Raw genomic sequence first — 19,557 nt, 5'->3', positions numbered from 1 at the left:
GCAGCCCTTTTCATGTGGCTGGGAGGGAGGAGGGGGAGTTAGGGCGGGGACTTTGGGGAAGGGGCGGAGTTGGGGCGGGGCCGGGGGTGGGAAAGGGGCGGGGCCAGGGCCCGTGGAGTGTCCTCTTTCTTTATTTTTAAAATATGGTAACCCTAGGTAATGTAGTTAAGCCAACCTAAGCCCCAGTGTAGCACAGCAAGGTCAATGGAAGAATTCTTCCATCCACCTCGCTATTGCCTCTTGGAGAGGTGGGTTAATTACGCAGATGGGAACCCCCCTCCTGTGGATGGAGGAAGTGTCGATGCTACAGCCGAGCCGTTCTGGTGTAGTCCTACCCTGGGACTAAAATTCTGAATCTCTGTGCAAGGCTGAGAGATTGGTTCAATATCCGCAACCCTGACCGTTAAAAAAACATGGTTCTGGGCCCCAATATTATGAGATTTTAATAAATGTGGTGGGGGGTTCTTAGTTCTCTCCCGCCAGGTCTCCCTTCTGCAGGCATGCCCTGGTCGCGGCTCACATTTGGGGTTTCTGGGCTGTCTGTGTTTCCCCCTTGCAGGGTGTGATTCGCTCTGCCTCCCTGTTGGAGGTGACCCAAGGCTGCTTGGGCCTGGGACCAGCGATCCCATTCGTACCCACAGTGTCCCATCGCCCTGGGAAATTCAGTCCATGGAGAGCCTCTGCTGAGGAGCAGCTGCAGAGCTGGGCACCCGCATGACTCCAGACGAGTTGGGGTCTCCACTTAGCACCTCCGTCCAGAGCTGCTGGGTAAAGCTAAGTGCAGTAAAGAAACAGACTCGTGGGCCGATAGGCATTGGAGCCAAAGAGGGTGCCTAAGAAGCCGGTTCCCCCATCTCCGGCCTCTGTGGCCCCATGATGGTGAAGGGACTAGAGGCTGCACACACACACACCCATCCTTGCTGTGCAGATTTCCTTTTCATCTTTCTCAGCGAGTGGGGAGCCGCTGCCTCCTGCCAGGGCTGCCCCTCGGCTGCAGAGGAGGGATCTGGGAGGGGAGGGGACGTGAAGGAGGAAATGGAAGCTCTGGTGAGTAACTTGCAGGGGCCTGGAGCCAGGATGCCTACCTCCCTCCCCTCCTCCCCCCCCCCCCCAATCTGGCACTTTAAACTAGGAGTGGATTATTCATGCCAAGTGGGAGGCTGTACACGGAGCTAGCACTACCAGGCTGTGCAGGGGGAGAAGAGTGGAGCTGAGGAGGAGGGGAGCTGCGGAGACCTTGCCTATGAAGTGGAAGGGTCCTGGTGGGCTAAGTGATGGGTGTGAGCGAGTGGCGACTGGCTGGCTGCTCTGGGGAGAGGAGCCTCCCTCCCACAGGCTGCGTCCACACCTCCCTGCCAGAGATCCCTCCGTGGAGGAGTATCTCCACTGGCTGTTGGCTCCTTGGTGTCTCTGCTGAGCCTGCAGCAATGGGGATCACCACGACGGGCTTGTCTGTGAGATGCGGTGCCCGTGGCATTAGGAACTGGGCTGAGATCCCGCAGGACACCACACTGCATTGTGCATCCCCAGGCATCCGAGTTGGGGAGCTCTGTGCCAGTGCGTGAGCCATCACCATGCCAGGTGCTAAACGAGAGATCAGGAGAGCTGCCCTGGGGACACACCTTGCAATGGGCGGCCATGGCATGGGGGAGTGGGAGCCGGCTCTGTTCATAAGAGGGGCAGAGAAGGACCACAGCCGTTGGGCCTCTCCCGGTGTGAGAGTCTCCCGCGGAACAGAGGCCCAGGGCCACCTTCTCATGCCGCGAGGCTGAAGTGTGTGTTTGCACACATGAACTCTGTGGGGACAGTTACCCACGTTCCTGAGAGCTTGGGACCCCCGCTTTGGCCATGGCTTCATACAAGGAGGCTGGGGTCCCAAGCCCTCAGGGACATGGGTAACTGCCCCCACAGAGTGCAGGGAAACTGAGGCGGGCGTCCATGCTGCCTGAGCAGTGCCCGCCGGCTCTTGTTCTGCTTGGCACCCCCTCGGCCGCTTGCGTTTGTGCGGGGGGCACAGCGTGAATATGAGGGGGGGTAAGCTTGTGAGGGAACAAACCCTGTGCAGGACTTTGAGCCATGCTCAGCCATTCCAAGCAGAAATTCCAGCAAGTGGGGGGCTGCCTGTGGTGTTTAGAGCCAGCTCAGCTAATGGGACAGGCTTTATCGCTGCGAACCCAAACATCTGCAGGGTGATGTGGAACAGGCAGAGTCTTCATGGGGAGCTGGGTGCAGGGCAGGTGGGAAGCGTGGCCTCTGGCAGACAGGGATCCATTGGTCTTTTTAGTCAGTGAGGGCAGAACAAGGCATCAGAGGCTCCCCTGGCAGGAGGGAAGTTCAGGTTTGGGGATGGGGCAGGCCTTTTGGCTCTAGGAGCTGCTCCGTGATGGATGGGACAAGCTGATGGGTTCTGGTTTTGCCCTGGGCTGCCTCCATCAGGGAATTTAGGGACAATGGGAATCACCCCTGCTCGGATTGAGGAGGTGAAGTGACGTGGCATGTTGGGGAACGGGTGGCCCTCTCCCCATGCTAATGACCCAGTGTTTGGGTGGCTTTGCTGTGCCCTGAGACCCTGCTCACTTGGCTGGGCCAGGCAGCAGCAGCGGGTTTGCTTGGCAGCTGTTCTGCCTAGCCCCCAAGCCCTCTGCCACGCCAGAAAGCCCATCCCCAGGCGCTGCTCTCGGTGCACAGCGTGGTATCCCGTCCTGGAGGTGCTTGACTGTGCACGCAAGGCTGATCCAGGCGTGCCCACTCAGCTCTGAGCACGCCCCCCCCCCCCCCCCCCCGGGGGGGTTAGCCTGGAGATCAGAAGCCAGTGGCAGTGGCCCGCGGGCCCCAGGCTCTTTCTCTTACTAGCTGGAGGAGCAAGCAGCTCTACGTCTTCCTTTGGTGCTAGGGAGCAGAGTCTGAAAGGCCCGTGTCTGCCGCTGCCACTCTTTGGATAGGAGCTGGAACAGCATTTGTCCCACTCTGCTATGTGACACAGTGTGGGGTTTACTGGCCTTGTGAGCCAGTGAGGGGAAAGGGGCTTCATTCCTCAGCAGCGCCTGCTTCCCTAGCTTATTGTTGCATGGCATTTGCCAGCAGCCTTCAGGAGTCCCAGGCCCCTTCTAGCAGCGAGCACCTTTCAGCGGCTCATTCCCTTTGAGAGTGGCCACCGCCTCCTAGGCAAACAGCGGCCATGGAGCTATACGACCTGCCCTGGTCTGTAATGCAGTGGAGCAGCCTACAAATCCCAGCTTGCAGTGCTTCGGCTGGGAAGTGGCATTGATGGCTGTGACTTTGGTATTGGTCTCCTTTGTGCTAATTAAGGGTGAGCCTCGGGCTGCCAACATGACCTCGTGGCTGGACAAAATTTGATCCCACTGGCCCAGGAACTGGAAACAAAACAGCCAGTGCTTTGATTTATTGACCTGTAACTTCTTAACTCCTAGGGCAGGGGTCCCCAACGTGGTGCCCATGGGTGCCATGGTGCCCGCTGGGGTGTCCAAGTGCGCCCGCATACTGGCCGGCAGACGAGCATCCGCCGAAATGCCGCCGAGAAGCAGCGTCATCCAGAGGCGTCGCCGCCGATTTTCGGCGGCATTTTGGCAGCGACGCCTCTGGATGATGCTGCTTCTCGGCGGCATTTCGGCGTCAATGCCTATTGACTTTGCCGCTTGTCGGCAGTATTTCGGCGGATGCCTGTCCGCAGCCACGCTCCTCCATGGCTCGTCATCTGGCACCTGCCAGACGAAAAAGGTTGGGGACCACTGTCCTGGGGGTTAGGAGTAAGGGGGAGAATTTGGGGTTGGTGCCCTCTCCCTCGGTACAATTGAGAAGGGCACTGCCTTGTCCCTCCTTTGATTCCTGCTACTCAGCACAGAGTTCTTGTTTAGCTCATAGGCTCTTCTTAAGAGCCGTGCTCGGTTGTCACGTACCTGCTGTTCTTAAGTCTCCTTGCCATCTACGTTGCTTCGCCTGGCCTGATCATGGGAATAGCGTCTTTGTTCTTTGGTCACACAGTTGTATAGTAAACAACATGCTCTATCTGTGTTGTCTGTCCGGTTTCCTCTGGACAGTGATTCCCATTTTCTTAAGCAGCTGCTGACACGCCACCAAAAAGCTGTTTGGGAGCAGAATCCTGCTGATGTAACACATCTTGGTGCGCACACACAACGCCTGCATTTCCAATGACGTACAATAACCTGAAACTAGCAGCAAATTTCTTCTGCTTCTCTTACAATGTGTCTGTGCAGCCCCTAACACAAGGGGGCCCCGATCGCAGCTGGGGCTGTTAGGCGCGACCATAATAGTTAAGGAAGAAGAGAATGCCTTGTCTTGCTTGGAGGGGAACACCCGGACCTTTCCTGCTGAGTTTGTATTCTGAGGCAGCCTGGCTAGAGAATTATTAGCTCACAGAAGTCTATAAAAGAAGATAAAGAAATAAATCCACACGGGAAAGTAGGCAGTCAGCCCAGGTCATCCAAGGCCTTGTCACTTTAATAATCCATATTAAACAGCTTCTTCAGCGGCGTCGTGCCAGCCGGGGAGGGGCTGGGCAGGAAAATTCCCCCTTCGGTTTCGGGCAGGTGTGCTGCAGTCCTTCCCTCTGCTTGGTGCATCAGTGGAACTGGGGCATTGTGGGGAGGTGTAGCCTTGCTGTTAGCAGCGGGCACTGGAGGAGCGGCCTGGGCCTCGTGCTCCCAGGTGAGGAGCATGTCTCCCATTGGCTCCAGGGGAAGTTCTGGGTGCTTTGGAAAACCCCTGCTGGTAAGGTGGGGCCTGGCATGTCTCTGGGCTGCACCTCTGGATCTGTCCCCACCTGGCTGCACAGCGTTATGCACATCTGTGTGGTCCCCAGGCTCCCTGCCTTGGCTGAGCAGAGTTCAGACACCTGGGCTGCTGGGGAAATCCGTTGTGGCCTCAGGCCTCCGGAGGCCAGTGGTTAGTGCTCTACGGGGAACAGGAAGCCAGTTGCTGGGTCACATGGACTGCGTGATCAAGGGATTCCACATTAAGGAGCACTAATTGCCATGCAACCACTTGACAGCAAATCAGCTGCTCTTCGCCCCGGCAACCATCATGTACACAGTAACATTGGAGCAGTGGCATTTGCAGGCCCTTGGAATTCCACCATGGGTCTGGTCCGGCCCCAGAAGGCTTGTGGCGCCTGGGAGGGTATCCGTGGTGCCGCCCGTGTCCGTGACAGACAGGGCTGGGGTCCCAGTGCTGGCCAACGGGGTGCCCAGCCCTGGGAAGCTCTCAGCAGCTGTCTGAGCTCTTGGCTGTAAGGAGCAGGCTGAAAGCAGCAGGCTAGCCTAGCATAGCTTGTCTTCTCCTTAGCCAGATGTCCGAAGGGCAGCAGAGAGGGGCAGAGGGAGCAGGAGCCCCCTGGCCACAAGGAGGTTTCTAAGAACCCTGCAGGGGTAAAGCAAAAGGCGACTTCTCTCTTCCTTGGGACTCTGGCCTGGATAGCTGAACCCCCCCTTGTCTGAGTTTTAGCAGCAGCCTAATAACTGGCGGTGCTGGCAAATGCTAGCGCAGGGCCATTGCTAACAGCGTCCTGTGTCCTTGCAGCACATCTCCCCCCATCCCTCCCCCCCGGCTTTGCACAGCATGGTTGCAATTCAAAGAGCCGATGGCTGGGTGTAGGATCCAGCTCCTTGGACCACCGTAGGGCAGCTGTTTGTACCAGCTGGGGACAGAGCATGTGAGGGTGTGATGAACTGGGACTGTTCTTGCTGGGGTGTGGGAATGCTGACAGGGGAGTGTGACTNTGTGATGAACTGGGACTGTTCTTGCTGGGGTGTGGGAATGCTGACAGGGGAGTGTGACTAGGATGGTCTGCATCGGAGGATGGGAGTCTGCCCGAGGGAACATACCTGAGCTTGTAACATGAGAACCCAGGAGGGGGTTGGAGGTCAGGTGACTCCGGGGCCCGGGAAACTGAACAAAGGCTGTGGGAGGGGTCGCTGAAAGCAGAGTGCTGGAAGCAGGCTGGAGAGATGGCTGGGAGGCAGAGATGGCTCTGACCCCCCAAAGGGGGGTGGGCTGGCATGCCCTGGGACCCCAAGCTGGACCTAACTGGGGGGGACCCTGTTGTCTGTGCCTGCAAGACCTGTCTTGGACTGTATTCCTGTCATCCAAATAAACCTTCTGCTTTACTGGCTGGCTGAGAGTCATGGTGAATCGCAGGAAGCCGGGGGTGCAGGGCCCTGAGTTCCCCAATACTCCGCGACAGAGGGCTCCTGCAAAAAGCCCCCATGTTCCCTGTCGCGCTTTCTCCACGTGCAGGACTTACTAGGCCTTCCCCTGGGGAGGCTGGTACCAACAACAAGTCCCAGCGGGAAGCTCTTCTTTGCCGAAATGAGGCAGCTGGCCAAGCTGGTGCCAGGTCTGTGCTGGTGAGGGTCATGGAAGCTGAACTGGATCTGGTCTGCTAGTGGCTCCCCTGGGGCCCCCGCTCCATCTGGTTGCCACCAGAAGGGTGCAGGTGGCATTAGCACTGAGTGACACTGTCCTTTTTAAGTAGAACTGAGGGGAGATGCAGTGTCCTGCTGCTGTGAGTGAGACCTGTGCCCAGGGTGGCTGACCCCCTGCAGCATGAACTGAGGTGTGAAGTCTCTGCCCTGGCACTAGGCTCCCAGCTGCACTTGCAGAGCCAGTCTCCCCGGGCCAGAATGCTCTGCCTGGAATCCACCGGGCAGCTGGTCTGGCTGCATGTGTGCTGCAGCAGGGAGGAGACCCGCCTTGGAGCACGCTGATGTGGCGCACTCAGAAGGGCTCCTCGGGGAAGCCCTTGATCAAGCCAACAAGGATGTTACTGATCTGAAAGCGGCTTCTCCTGCTCATGGGAGAGTTCCGGCCCGGCTAGTCACAGTTGTCCTTGGAATGCAGCTGCCTGGGAATCTGTCTCCAGCTGACACCCCCACCCCCAGTGCTAAACACTCAACAGAAGCCACCTGCAGGCTCCTTGCCCCTTCCAAATTTAGAGACCATCCTCCTGGCAGCCAGCACCCGACTGCTGATCCCAGAAGCAGAGCGTGAGTGAGCATCTCCAGCCAGACAGCAAGCGGGGCCTTGTCCCTCCTCTCCATCCCCGACCCTCGGTGCCCAGGATGGGACCAGGACTCTTGCAAACCATCCGTATCCTGCATGCTGCTCGCCACCTGTTGCAGAGCATGGCACGGTGCCCTGGCGTGGGGTCAGCTCCATGGGACCAGCTGGGATCGCTTTTCCGGAGGCTGTAGAAAGAGGCTTTAGGAATAATGGGTCGGATGACTGCCCAGGAAAGGCTGGGAGTATTTGTTGGTTTTGGTTTGATTGGTTCAGCGAAGCTACTTTGTTCCACTAAATAGGGACAGGAACAGCAAAGTCCTGCTCCAGTGTCCCCCTCTGGCACTCTGCGCTATCCCTGTTGCCCTGGTTTGCTGCCTGGCTGTCTCTTGGTTTACCTCCGCTAATAACTAAGCTGCTGTGTGTATCCATGAGGGGAATAATGTCCCGATAAGCTGCATTAAAAGCTGAGTGAGATAAAACTGCCCCTAGCAGCTGCCCTGCACTTCCAATCACAGATGGCTTTGCTCCTTTTGATTTCCCTCTTTGGTGGAAAACTGATGAGTTCCCTCAATATCCCAGGGCTCAAGGATGAACTCTTCAGCACACCGCAAATGCTAACTGGGAAGCTGTGGAGTCCACTGTTTTCCCCAGCTCCTGAAACCACATCTCTGGAGCAGAGAGATAGGGACTCTTTTTTCCAGACAGTGTGTCTACCAGGTACAGCCCTATTGGCTGGGAACGGAGAGAGGTGAATTAGCATAGCGGCAGAAGCTGGTGTAATTCCTGTATCGTATTTACTGCCGGGCCTGGGACTGCTCTGCTGCCCAGTTCCAGCTCTCTGACGTTTGGCCTATTCATGCATGAGGAAGTGAATTGATTATGGCAGGAAGTTCTGCCGGACCAACTCCCTAGAGGACTTGGTGAAACATGGGCCCTCGGGCCTTTGGCCAGGAGTCTGCAGACGGGACCCCGGGATTCTGTCAAGCAGCATTGTAGCGGGGTCCTGGCTTCCTATTGGCTCAGCTTGACGTAACGGGACCTTTAGATGGCAGCTGGTCAACGGTGGCGATTGTTATTGGCTGACCCCCAGCCCTGAGCAACCGGAATGAATGCTGATGTCAGATCCCCACTGGGATTACTTCATAAGTGAAGGGCATGTGTGCGTGCCTATGGAAAGAAAGAGTCCCTAGAAACCCTTCAGTGACCCTGAAGGCTCCCCAAAGCTCATTCCCTTCCCCGCTTCTCGGAGTTTGCCTTGGTTCCCGGTTTTTGTCGGTTGTAACCACGAACTAGCTTGTGAGCAGAGTGGGGGCGGGGAATCTTTTGCAAAATTTCTGGAAAACTTGCAGGGTTGTTGGTTTTTTGGTTGAAAATTTTCCATGTTTCCCCGGCTCTGTTCCGGGGGCGGGGGGGGGGGGGTGGGTAGAGGGGTTGGCTGGGAGCTGTCCTCTCCTAGCTGTGCGTGGCCCAGGTGTGAAGTGAGCGTGGAGGGATGGGTTCTTGGTCTAGTCCTTCCTGTTGATGTCACAGCTGGCATTGACCCACCCCTGGTTTGCAGACTCAGTCCTTGGCCTTGCCACTGACTGGGCCATGGTGTTTGAGCCCCCTTGGAGCTGTCGAGGGCAGGATGAGGCCTGCTGGCGGGGCAGGGCCATGCCATACCTGTACAAAGGACCACCCCCTCCCAAAGGCCACATGCCAGCTGGCGCTCTAGGCATTGGATGTGCCAGCCCTGTGCAGGGCAGAGTGGGAGAGCAAGCCCTTTCTGGGTAGTGGTATGCAATACCGTTCGGGTCACCAGTCCCTGATGCTCTCAGGCTCCGAAGGCAAGTTCCAAGGTACCTGCTCTGTGTCTGCAGCCAGTAGTTGGGCCTGGGAGCCGTCGGGCGATAGCATTGGAGTCTCACAGGCACAGCTCTGCGGGTGGCTGCTCTGTCTGGGGCGGGCGTCTCAGGCCAGGATCCTGCAAGGAGCACTGCGGGTTGGTAACTCCCAACAGCTGCTCCTTGCTCGCTCTCCCTGGGGGCAGGGGTGAAGCCGGGCTCGGCTGCCCTCCTGAGAAGGAGCACCCAGCAGGCCCATCCTCATGGCTGTGCTGCTGGTGGGAGCGGAGGAGGATGCAATATCATGGGCGCAGTAGGAGCAAAGTGAGGTGGGGCCGCTGGGTGCTCCTTGTCCGCTGCTGCGCGGCTCTGCTCTCCAGCCTTTGTACATGTCGGAGAGCCAGGCGTGGAGTGAGCAGGACGCCCACGCATGCTGTGGCTGCCCTGTGGCTGGGCAGCTACCCCGGGAAAGCCCTGGAGCTGCTGGTAAGATGCCTGGGTGGGTTAAACCCACCTGCTGCAGGTGCCTGCCCCGGCCAGCTCGTCTGTGCTGTTCTGCAGCCCTGGCCTCCCTTCCTCTTGGACCCAGCCCGGGTGTGTCAGGGGTGGGAGGCCCAGGCTGGTGCCGCAGGCTGCGGTGGCACTGCCACCCGCTGACTTCTTTGGGATGAAGCAGCCTGGTGTGTGCAAGACCTGGGCCTGCTGCCGTAACTGTGGGAACCCCATGACAGGATGGGACTGGGCCACTGCCCTGGGCACGCCGTCCAGTCACTCCATAACGAACAAATCCAAAATGCTGCTTCTCCCTGCCGAGAGGGCCCCATGATGGATGTGGGTGCACTCTGCTGGGGCCTGGTGGCTGTTGCATCAGGCTGGGAACATCTCTTAGGAATGTCTCTGCAGGGTTCTCCCCGCTCCCCCACTTGGGGTGATCCCGCAGCGTTCCCTGCGGTGTCCCCTCCCCCCCCTCCCCCTCCCTTCTGTTATTTTAAATGCCAGGAATTCCCAACAACAGATGTTGCAGTGCCACTGCCTTGACACTGTAAGAAGGGATCTCCCAGCACTTTACACTCCCTGGATGGATCGTTTGTTCATGTCGCTCCCTGGCAGGTTGAGAGCTCTGCTCTGGATCTTGGAGACTTACTATTTATTTGCACCAGGGAGTCTCTGTCCTACTGTGCTAGGGGCTGTACATTCGTAGAATGAAAAGACCACCGCTCCCCACTGAATATACTCCCAGGGTCCCTGTACTCCTCTCCAGAGCCACTGCTTGACCTGCAGGACTTGGACAGAGAGGGGATGCCAGAGGGGTGAGGAACACATGGCTTGTGGCGAACAGGCAGCTGCTGGGGAGGCTGGGCAGGTTGTCTGTCCCTTGGGGAAGCACGCCAGGCCATGAGCTCATTCCTTCAGAGTCAGGCCTGCATCCTCTGCGCGCAGATGAGGGCAGATAGCAGCCAGCAAGTCCCAGCCGGCAGGGAATGGTGTGTGGAACAATAAACCAGCCTGAGCGATAAGGAAACCAGATGGTTATTAGCAATCTAGTGCGGCATTGTTCTTGGAGGAAACGCAAACCCCCTCTAGCTTCTAGGCTCAGCTCCTGTGGAGAAAACCCATGTTGCAGCCTGCCTGCCAGGTCGCCGCCGTCAGAACTGGCAGCGGGGCTGCCCCTCTCCTGCCCAGACCTGCAGTCAGGGTACGGTTTGCACTGTGATATTAGTGCTGCTGGAAGGGGAAGAGCCAAACATGCGTGTGTTACCGTGCTGCCGCTAGCTATGGGGGGAAAGCAAGTCGCTGGTCGGTGCATTCAGACACAGCAGAGCGGAGAGGGACAGCTCGTTCAGTCGCTGGAGGCCAGGCTGTGCAGAGCTCGGCCGGCTGGGGGACTTGGCTCCTCTGCAACGGGGCTGCTGGGCGCTTGGAAACCGGGGCTCTTTCCTGCTGAGCCCCTGGGAGAAGTGCTGCGCTCCCCACGATGCTCAGCCGCTCCTGGGTGCACTCAGCACCATGCACGAATTGACCCTGGCGGGGCTGGTGTCAGGGCTGGGAGCCGGGAGCGCAACCGCTTGTGCGTGAACACACAGAAGTGTGGCCCTTCCCCGCCTATAGCACGGGGTGACAGTAGCTGCCTGCCTGGGTTGGGCGGGGAATAACCTGTTAACAGCTTACCAAGCACCCCAAGGCCAGGCCATGCACAGGAGTGGGCGCGTCTCCTATTGACTGGCATGGGCCCTGGGAGCTGCTCCTTGCAGGGCCCCGCCAGGTTCTCCCCTGTGCCTGGGAGCAGGAAGCTCCTCTCCATGTCGAAGGCCTGCCCCAAAGCCCCATAGAAGTCACGGGGAATCTCTTTCCCTTCGGCTTTGGATCATCCCCGTTCTGCAGTGTGAAAAGGAGGCCATGCGCTCCGTGATTCTGTGTCACCCCTGCCTTGCCCTGGGTGCCTGGTGTGAGCTGGGCCTTTTGGAGTAAAGTTGATCCCGTTCTCCCAAATTCTGATGCTCCAGCAATGGCGGGGAGTGAGGGGGAGGTGGGGAGGGAAAACCGCAGATCTAACGGGGGGAAAAGTCCTGTAGAAACTGCTGAGAAGGGGCATCATCTGCACTCTCTCATTCTCCCCTGGTGTCTGAAGCTGGGTTCAGGGCCCAGTTCTGAGCCTCACCTTGGCCAAGTCCCTTCCCCTCTCTGCACCTCAGTTTCCCCTGGGGAGGAGTATTCTCCCCCACATCTCCAGTGGGGTTGTGAGGACTGGTTTAAAGATGCGTTGAGGTCCTTGGCTGGCGGGTGAAGCATCACTGTCCTGATGCCATGAGCGCTGTTCCTCCTGCGTGAGCACTTGGGGTCTGTCCCTCCCTTCAGTGTCCAAGCTCTAATGACAATGGTGGTTGTCTCCGGATTAATTTCTCCTTCCCCTGCCCCCTTCTCTGTCCCTTGCAGGAGGTGGAGGGAAGCGGAAAGGGAGGAGTAAGAAATGGAAAGAGATCCTCAGATTCCCACACATCAGCCAGTGTGACGACCTTCGGAAAGGCCTGGGTAAGCCGCGAGCCCCAGCCCGGCTGCTCCCCGGAGACGAGCCTCGTGCAGGGGTGTGCAGGGGTTGTTGCAAGAACTGGCAAAACCTGCTTGCTGCAGAGCCTGGGTGCCTGCTGCGAACGAGCAGATACAAGCCGGCGGGGAAGGAGGGGAGCGTGCGGGGAGAGCAGGCTGGCACACGGAGCTGCGCTCAGCAGAGAGGCCGAGAGAACCAGTGTGGCGCGGTAATGGGTACAGAGAGCAATGGGAAATGCCAGGGGCCTATGGGGAGCTCCATGCTACGGCTCTTGCGCTTGACAACAAAGCCTGTGATCGTTTCCTGCCAGTGCAGAGGAGAGATGCTTATCTGGAGCCTGAGGAGGGTGGGGCAGAGAGGCAGGAAGAGGGTCAAGGCCAGGGCTGTTAACTATTGCTGGAGAGAGGGTGTGCTCCATGCATACAGCTGGGGGGACCTGCGCCCCTGCGAGCAGCCAGGCACTACCCCCATACGCCCGCCCTCGCCCGGGTGAGGGGGGGGGGGGCGTGTGTGACAGAAGTGTGGGTGGAAGGAAAGTGGCACCTCCCGCGGGGCAGGCCCGGGGGGCTTCGTGTCTGGAGACACAGCTGCAGCACTCCCTGACTCTGCGTCGCCCCCACCTTGTCCCAGACCCGGCTCTCCACTAGGGCACCCTGGTGCACAGATGTCCCTGACCAGTGTCTGTGACTAACCTGGCCCTTCCCTGGCAGGGGTTGGGGCACCCTCTGCCAGCCACATGCATGGGCTTAGGGGGAACTGCACTTGGGCACAGGGAGTCAACCCGCTGGGTACAGCCAGCCTCAGCGGGGTGCCACCTCCCTAGAACTCCCTTCCTGCATCTGCAGCAGGGGGTAGGCCTTTCCCTCGGGTCTCCCGTGTGACTCTAGGTCTTGGGGAACCATTAGCTGCACAGTGCTCATCCAGCCACCCACGGCGGCCGCAGGCGGGCAGGCGTCAGCGTAACGGCGTACAAGGTACAGTGCCATATACTAGGGCACCGTATCTGCCCAGAGAGACGTGTCCCCTGCACCAAGGAGCTGGCACCCCCGGAGCACCTGAGAGACCTGAGCAGGGCGGCTCAGGAGGGGCTGTGGTGTGGCTCTTGCTGTGGAGGGCGAATGGTTGGTGCGAGAAGGGGTATGTTCTGGGGAGGAGGGGGTCGTGCTCCAGGACCAGGGTGACAGAAGCTTCACGGCCATGAAAAACATGTCACGGACAGTGAAATCTGGTCTTTTGTGTGCTTTTCTACAGATTTCACAGGGGAGACCAGTGTTTCTCACATTGAGGGTCCTGACCCAAAAGGGAGTTTCAGGCGGGTCACCAGGTTATTTTAGGGGGTCGCAGTTTGCCACCTTTACTTCTGAGCTGCCTGAGAGCAGGGCTGCCGGAGAGCGGTGGCTGTTGGCCAGGCGCCAGCAGCAGCACAGAAGTAAGGGTAGCAGTACTGTGGACCCCCCCCCACAATAGCCTTGTGACCTTTTTGGGTCAGGACTCCTACAATTACAACACCCTGACATTTCAGATTTAAATGGCTGAAATCATGAAATTAACGATTTTTAAATTCCTATGACTATGAAATTGCCCAAAATGGATGGTGAATTTGGTAGGGCCCTAAGTGGGAGGGAGCAGGGCTGCACGGGAGGGTAGGAGCGAGGGCCGTATGCAGGGCCTCGGGAGGGACAATGAGCAGGGGGGGTGTTCAGGGCTGGGGATGATGGAGTCCCAAAGGCTTGATGCCCACAGCCGGGCTGCAGCTTTCTCGGGAGAGTCGGCCCGGTGCATGCCAAGAGCTGCCCAGAGCCTGACTCTCGATGCTCCGCTGGGAGGGTGGAGCGCTGGAGGGGCCAGGGGAGAACGTGCAGGTTGGAGCTGGGAAGCAGGAGCTTGTCCCGTGTTTGCTGCAGAAGGAATCCTTCTTCTCCCCTTCGGTTTTTTGCAAACGTGCAATCTGCAGGTAATCCTGCATGCCTGGTATCACCCCCCGCACACCCACCGCCATTGCATGGCCCCGTGTTCCCGGCATCACCTCGCCTCACCCCACCCCGCACACTCCCCTACTGTCGCACGGCCCTGTGTGTCTGGCATCGGTTCCCCCTGCACACTCCCCTGCTGGCCCGTCACATGGCCCTGTGTGCCGGCATCGCCTCCCCTCCTGCCCTCCCCTCCCCCCATATGCCCAACCGCCATCGCACGGCCCTGTGTCTCTGGCATCGCCCCACCCCGCACAGCCCCGGGGTTCAAACCTGCTGGTAGTCCAAGGGGGTAGCAGGGCGATAAGCCCTTGATGGAAGGGCTGTGTCTCTTTGTCTCTGGGAGGGGCCTGTCCCGGCTGCCGGCTCTGAGTCAGCTCCATTCTGGAGCCATTTGCTCCAGGGAATGCGCAGCCTTGCTGTGCCAGTGAATCTTCCCTTCCTGGCCCGTCCCCCCAATTGCAAGCCCAGCCTTGTGGTTAGTGCCCTGGGAACTGAGTGCTGGGATGCCTGGGTTCTGTCCCCAGCGCTGGAAGAGGAGCTGGGTCTAATGGTTAGAACGGGGGGTGGGGCGTTTCTCTCACTCCATTAGCAACCTCTGGGTCCCCAGCGAAACCTCATGGTCAGCAGTATTCAAGGCAGCCGATGGGATGTAATACAGTCAGGGCAGACCTGGTCCTCATCCCTGGCTGGGATGATCTGCGCACAGCACCAGTGCCCTTTCTGCCCCCTAGCTCAGGGCTGAATGGTGACTGGGCAGGGCTTGGGAAGCCTGGCCCCAGCTTCTCTGAGACCTTTCCCCAATGCAGAAAGAGTCACTGGAGGAGGTAGCTGGTGAGTGTCCATGTCGGGGGGTGGGGTGGGCGAGAGCACTGTCCCTTGCTCAGGCCAGGCCCTCCATTAATGGGGATTTGATGGGGGGGGGGAATGACATCAGCAGTCCCCGCTTGGTGCTTTCCTGGCTCCCCCAAAAGCTGGACTGAGCCCAAGAGGAGAAAACTAGCCCCGGCCCCCTCCAGCCTCTGGAAGGCACTTCACGTCTTGCAGCGCTGCTGAAATCCCAGGTGCATCTGCTGCTGCCTCTGTGAGGGTGAGTGTAGGAGCCATTGTCCCCTGAGCACCCAGTGGAGTTTGGTGGAACTAAGGTTCTTGGGGAAGCCCGCACTGAGCAGGCTCTGGGTGGGAGGGTGCTGGGGCAGGCGCTCTCAGAATCCAAGATAAGTGTGTCCTTCTCCCATGCTCCCTCGGAGATGTCAGTGACTCTTCCCCTAATGCATGCTTGGCTGTTCCTTCCACTGGGACTCGGGATGCAACACCAAGGAGCGGGTGTGTTTATATGGCCTGGGAATGTGGTTAGGCAGAGGCCAGGGGGGCGGTTTCCAGCTCAGAGGAAGGAGAGTAGCGTCAGGAAAGACATTTGCAATGTTTTAGTCTTGCTAGAACTCACAACTTGCAGCTGCTGGGGGCTTTGGCCTGGAATTTGTTGTGTGCAGCTGGACCCAGCATGGAGCTGGGCCCCTGTCACGCTATGCAGGAGAGATGCATGAGAACCCTCTGCCCTGGGGAGTCTCATGCATTCTCTGGAGAGAGTTGCAGCAAGGCCTGGCCTAGCGTCCAGATGCTCCCAAGCCTCTGGGAGGTCAGAGGCCATGATCATGGGCCACCGAGGTGTTTGGAGCAAAGGGAGCTGTGGAGGGGGCTGCCTGAGGGGGGCACACACTGTCTTGAGGAGCTAGAAATCCCAGCCATGCTATGCAGTGTCGGCTCCAGTGACTTCAGCTAAGGCAACAGGTGCGGTTTGTGCAAGCCAGCGTTTAACTCTTGCCCGTCTGTTCCTTTAACCAAGGCAGCAACATGCAGGTGTTCTGAGCCCTGCTGGTTGGGGGAGAAGCTTCCTGCTTCGGGGGCTGCTTTCAGAGCCTTCGCAGCAGGAGGCTGCACAGTGGCCAACAGACAAATACTGTTCATGAGCCAAGTCCGGTGACTCTGTGTGGATGGATCCTCGGGCCTGGGAAGAGCCCCATGGACGTCCCTATGGCTCTGCCTCAGCGCAGGAGTTCACCTGCAGAGTTACCGGCTGGATCTGGGCTGAAATCAGCTGCTCTGTGTGACCCGCCAGCCAGCTGCAATGCTCCCCATCTACCGATCCACTGCCCAGTGTCCACCAGCTCGAACGGTGATCCAAGTGTGCGCAGGGAAGTGGCCAGTGGTACTTCAGAAGCAGGGCAGTGGCTCTCATCCCATGGCCTGGTTGCACTGTTGCCTGATGCAGCAGTGCTCTAAAGAAGCGCTTCTCTCCAGAGCTGTGTGCCTCCTTCATCAGTGATCTGCAGAACCCAGTCATTTGGGAACAGAGCTGTGGAGAGTTACGGGCTGGGAGGGCTCATCTGCCCACAAGATGGTCTCTGGGGCGCAGCACAGGGCAGTGTCTGCGGAATGGCCCGGTATGGATGCGGACGGTCGTGAGCCGTGCTTCTGTTCCATCTCATCCTTGGCTTTCTTTTCCAGAAAGGGACTACAGCAGCCTGTGTGACAAGCAGCCCATCGGCCGGCTGCTCTTCCGTCAGTTCTGCGAGAGGCGGCCAGAGCTGCAGCGCTGCATCCACTTCCTTGATGCTGTGGTAAGAGCCCCGCTAGTCACCAGCAGCCCGGGGACTCTGGTGCTCCTGGGGTCGGGTGCAGTTTGAAGCCAGGGCAACCTGCTGGTTTTGGAAGGATCGTGGCAGGAGGGATGTCTGTCTTGTACGATTGCAGGTGGCAGGGCTGGCTCCAGGCACCAGCGAAGGAAGCAGGTGCCTGGGGTGGCCAATAGAAAGGGGTGGCACTCCATCCGTTAGTGGGGCGGCATGTCTGGGTCTTTGGCGGCAATTTGGCCGTGGTTCCTTCACTCCCTGTCTTCCTCTTTGGCAGCAACTCAATCTGCCTTTTTTTTTTTTTTTTTTTTTTTTTTTTTTCCCCCTTCGCTGCTTGGGGCGGCAAAAAAGCTGGAGCCGGCCCTGGCAGGTGGAATGACATTGTAATATATGGAGTGTAGGGAGCCCTGCATTTGCGCCATCGGGGGGTGAGAAGGGATGCAGCAAATGGAAAGCAATGGGATTCCAAAGGAAAGGGGAAAGTGGATGTAGGGGTGTGCTAGATGGGGGTGTGTGGTACGGGCTGTGGGAATTCCCATGTAGCATTGGCTCTGCCAATAACTGATCTCTCTGGGAGCTGGAAGTCTCTCAGGAACATGTGCAGTGAGACAGAAAACCCACCCTGCACTGGGCATATAGCTCCTGATCAGAACAGTCCTATGGAAACGTCCCGCACAGCTTCACAGGGACTGGAAATTGCTCAAATGAGGATCTTTTGAACCATCCTATTGAATTCTACAGCAGAACTATGCAGGCCCAATTGTGCGGGACTTGGGGATGACTCTTGTGCTTTAATTAGACACCTATGGTTGAATGGGGCCATAGAGAATATCTGCCATTGAATTCTGTAGGAGGGTTCCAAGCTTCTCTCTTGCTGTTCAAATGGCTTTGTAAATACCAGCCTCCATAGAGGTGGTGATTTCCTATGGCATTCACTAGGATGTTTCCATGAGGGAGAAAAGGTCACTTGCCTTTCATCTATGTTCTTTCGCTGTTGTTGGATTGTTAGGTGGTGATGGACAGGTGCTTCTTAGATGCAGGAGAAAATGAAATAGCTAAAGTGCACCCTTAGCACCAGTGCTATGGGGCCAGTGCGTTTCACAGCCCTTTCTAAGGCAACTGTGCAAAAATTCCATCCAGATAACGTGTAACTTCAGTCAGGCCTCCTAGTGAAATCATATCTTGGCGTTCTCAAGGGCTTTTTGTTTTTCCCCTTGAAGGTTTCCTGGTTCTGGAAGCATGGTCTGTCCAGCAGGGCTTGGTTTCACTCTGGGTCACACCAGAAGATTTGGGCTTTTTTCCTTAGCTAACTTGAAGTTCTGATCTGAAATCCATGTGCATCTGCTGTTAGACTCTTCTGATGCCAGGAGGCAATTTTAGATGCTGTTTAATAGAAAACGTAAGCCTCCTAGAATGATCTGTGTTTCCCATTACCAAATTGTTTATATAACTGAGGGAGCTTTTGCCCTTCAGACTGAGAGGAGTTTGCTTAGTCCCATTTGGTTTGGGTCAGGGGAAAATCTCGCTCTGTGTTGAAGGAAGCAGCCAGTCCTGCCAGCAATTCAAGCTGGTGTACGAAAACTTAAGCATTTTTCTTTTTTTGCATAGTCTTGATGCATCTGAGTGGCAGAAAGGCCGATCCAGTCATATGGGTGTTTAATGGGAAACACATGCCTGAAAAACAATCCTGGGTTTGTGTGAGGCTCTTTGAGCTTATGGAAGATTTAAAAAAAAAAAAAAATTTTTGCCCATCTAAGTCAATTAAATAAAACTCCTCCAACCAAAGTTGATCTGGTGGTTGCTGGTAAGTACAGGTAGGTACCTACTGGGACTCTTCCATGTCTCCAGATACAAACCCTATTGTCTCCAGCTAGTAAAATTCTGCAGGATGTTCCAGCTCCTCCTTCCACCACTGTCCTTCCCTTTAATCCCCTCCTTCTCTCCTGCCTCTCTTGTGGGCTGACAGAGCAACACCACGTTTCCTCCTGACCAGCCTCACACGTATGTGCGCCGCCTTCCACACCTAGAGTCTGCCCTGGCCCCTCATTCGTTGCAATTCAAGGAGGTGATTTAGATTTTGTGACGTGAAGCGTGTAACTTCTGATGTTTCAATAAAATTTCACATCCAAATTTCACCAGTAAAAATGGAGAGGAGAAAATTTTTACTTAAGTCTTGGTGAAATTTGTCCCTGTTCTTGACCCAGCTGTGATTTCAGTCTCTAAAGCTCCAGATTGTTTGAGTCTGGGCTGCTTTAGAAGCAGTCTCTCCTCTTTCACACCACGAGCAGCCCCTGCATTCCAACACCAGTGGCTGACAAGGCTGACCATGTTTAAGCATCGCTGTGTTCCAGGGTGATGGCTACATTATCAGACAGTTCTCTTGCTATCATGCTGGAGAACTAGGCCTCTTGGCTAAGTCACAAGCCTCTGCCCTGGTTCTAATGCATGTGGTTAGCTATAGACAGGGAAGGGCCCTCTGCTTGGGGAATCCATCTCCCACCCAGCTGATAGAATGGGCATCTTTTTGTCTTGTAGGGCACTGTAGGCAGCTCATATATTGCTTTATGCTGTTGTCTGAGCTGGCAGAGTGAGGAATGCTTGGCTCAGTTAGCAGGCAGAGTCCCTTTGAGGCTCACGTGGGGTCACTGAGTCTGGGCACGCTGTAGAAACTGAACTGGAGAAGCCTCACAGACTCTGGCCCGCTCCATCCATTCTCTATGGATTGGGAGAGACAGTCCCTGGGATAACTCCAGGCTGGTTTAGGGCTCCAATCCTGGCTCTGGAATCCCCTCCTGAACTTGAGAGCTCTGTCTTGGAAGGGCTGCATCTGGATGCCCCTGGTCTCTGGCTCCCTGACCTTGGTCTGGCGGGTGTTGGTGGGTGGGCTACAGTTCTCTGGCGTCGGGTGGGTTCTGAGTCCTGTGTGCTCTCTCCCAGCTGCTGTTTGGTGCAGTGATGAGGTCAGATTCGGTTTGGCCCGGCCCGGGGGGAAGGCGACTTTGAGCACAGCATCATAGAGATGCCCCCTATGCTTCTGAACTTGGGGA

General features: G+C 57.2%; 1 protein-coding gene across 2 annotated transcripts in view; it reads left to right on the top strand.

The window, feature by feature from the left end:
• Positions 1-19,557, top strand: part of LOC117873014 (G protein-coupled receptor kinase 5-like) — a 65,443-nt gene that overhangs the window by 28,829 nt on the left and 17,057 nt on the right. For both annotated transcript variants that reach the window (XM_034761971.1, XM_034761970.1), the window contains exons 2-3: positions 11,796-11,891; positions 16,386-16,498. In XM_034761971.1, coding sequence (XP_034617862.1) covers positions 11,796-11,891; positions 16,386-16,498 — 209 coding nt within the window. The remainder of the gene's footprint in view (positions 1-11,795; positions 11,892-16,385; positions 16,499-19,557) is intronic.

This window comes from Trachemys scripta, chromosome 2, assembly GCF_013100865.1.
Source record: "Trachemys scripta elegans isolate TJP31775 chromosome 2, CAS_Tse_1.0, whole genome shotgun sequence".
NCBI lineage: Eukaryota > Metazoa > Chordata > Testudines > Emydidae > Trachemys > Trachemys scripta.
Note: the sequence above shows the minus strand (reverse complement) of the source record. Positions and strands in the feature narration are given on the sequence as shown.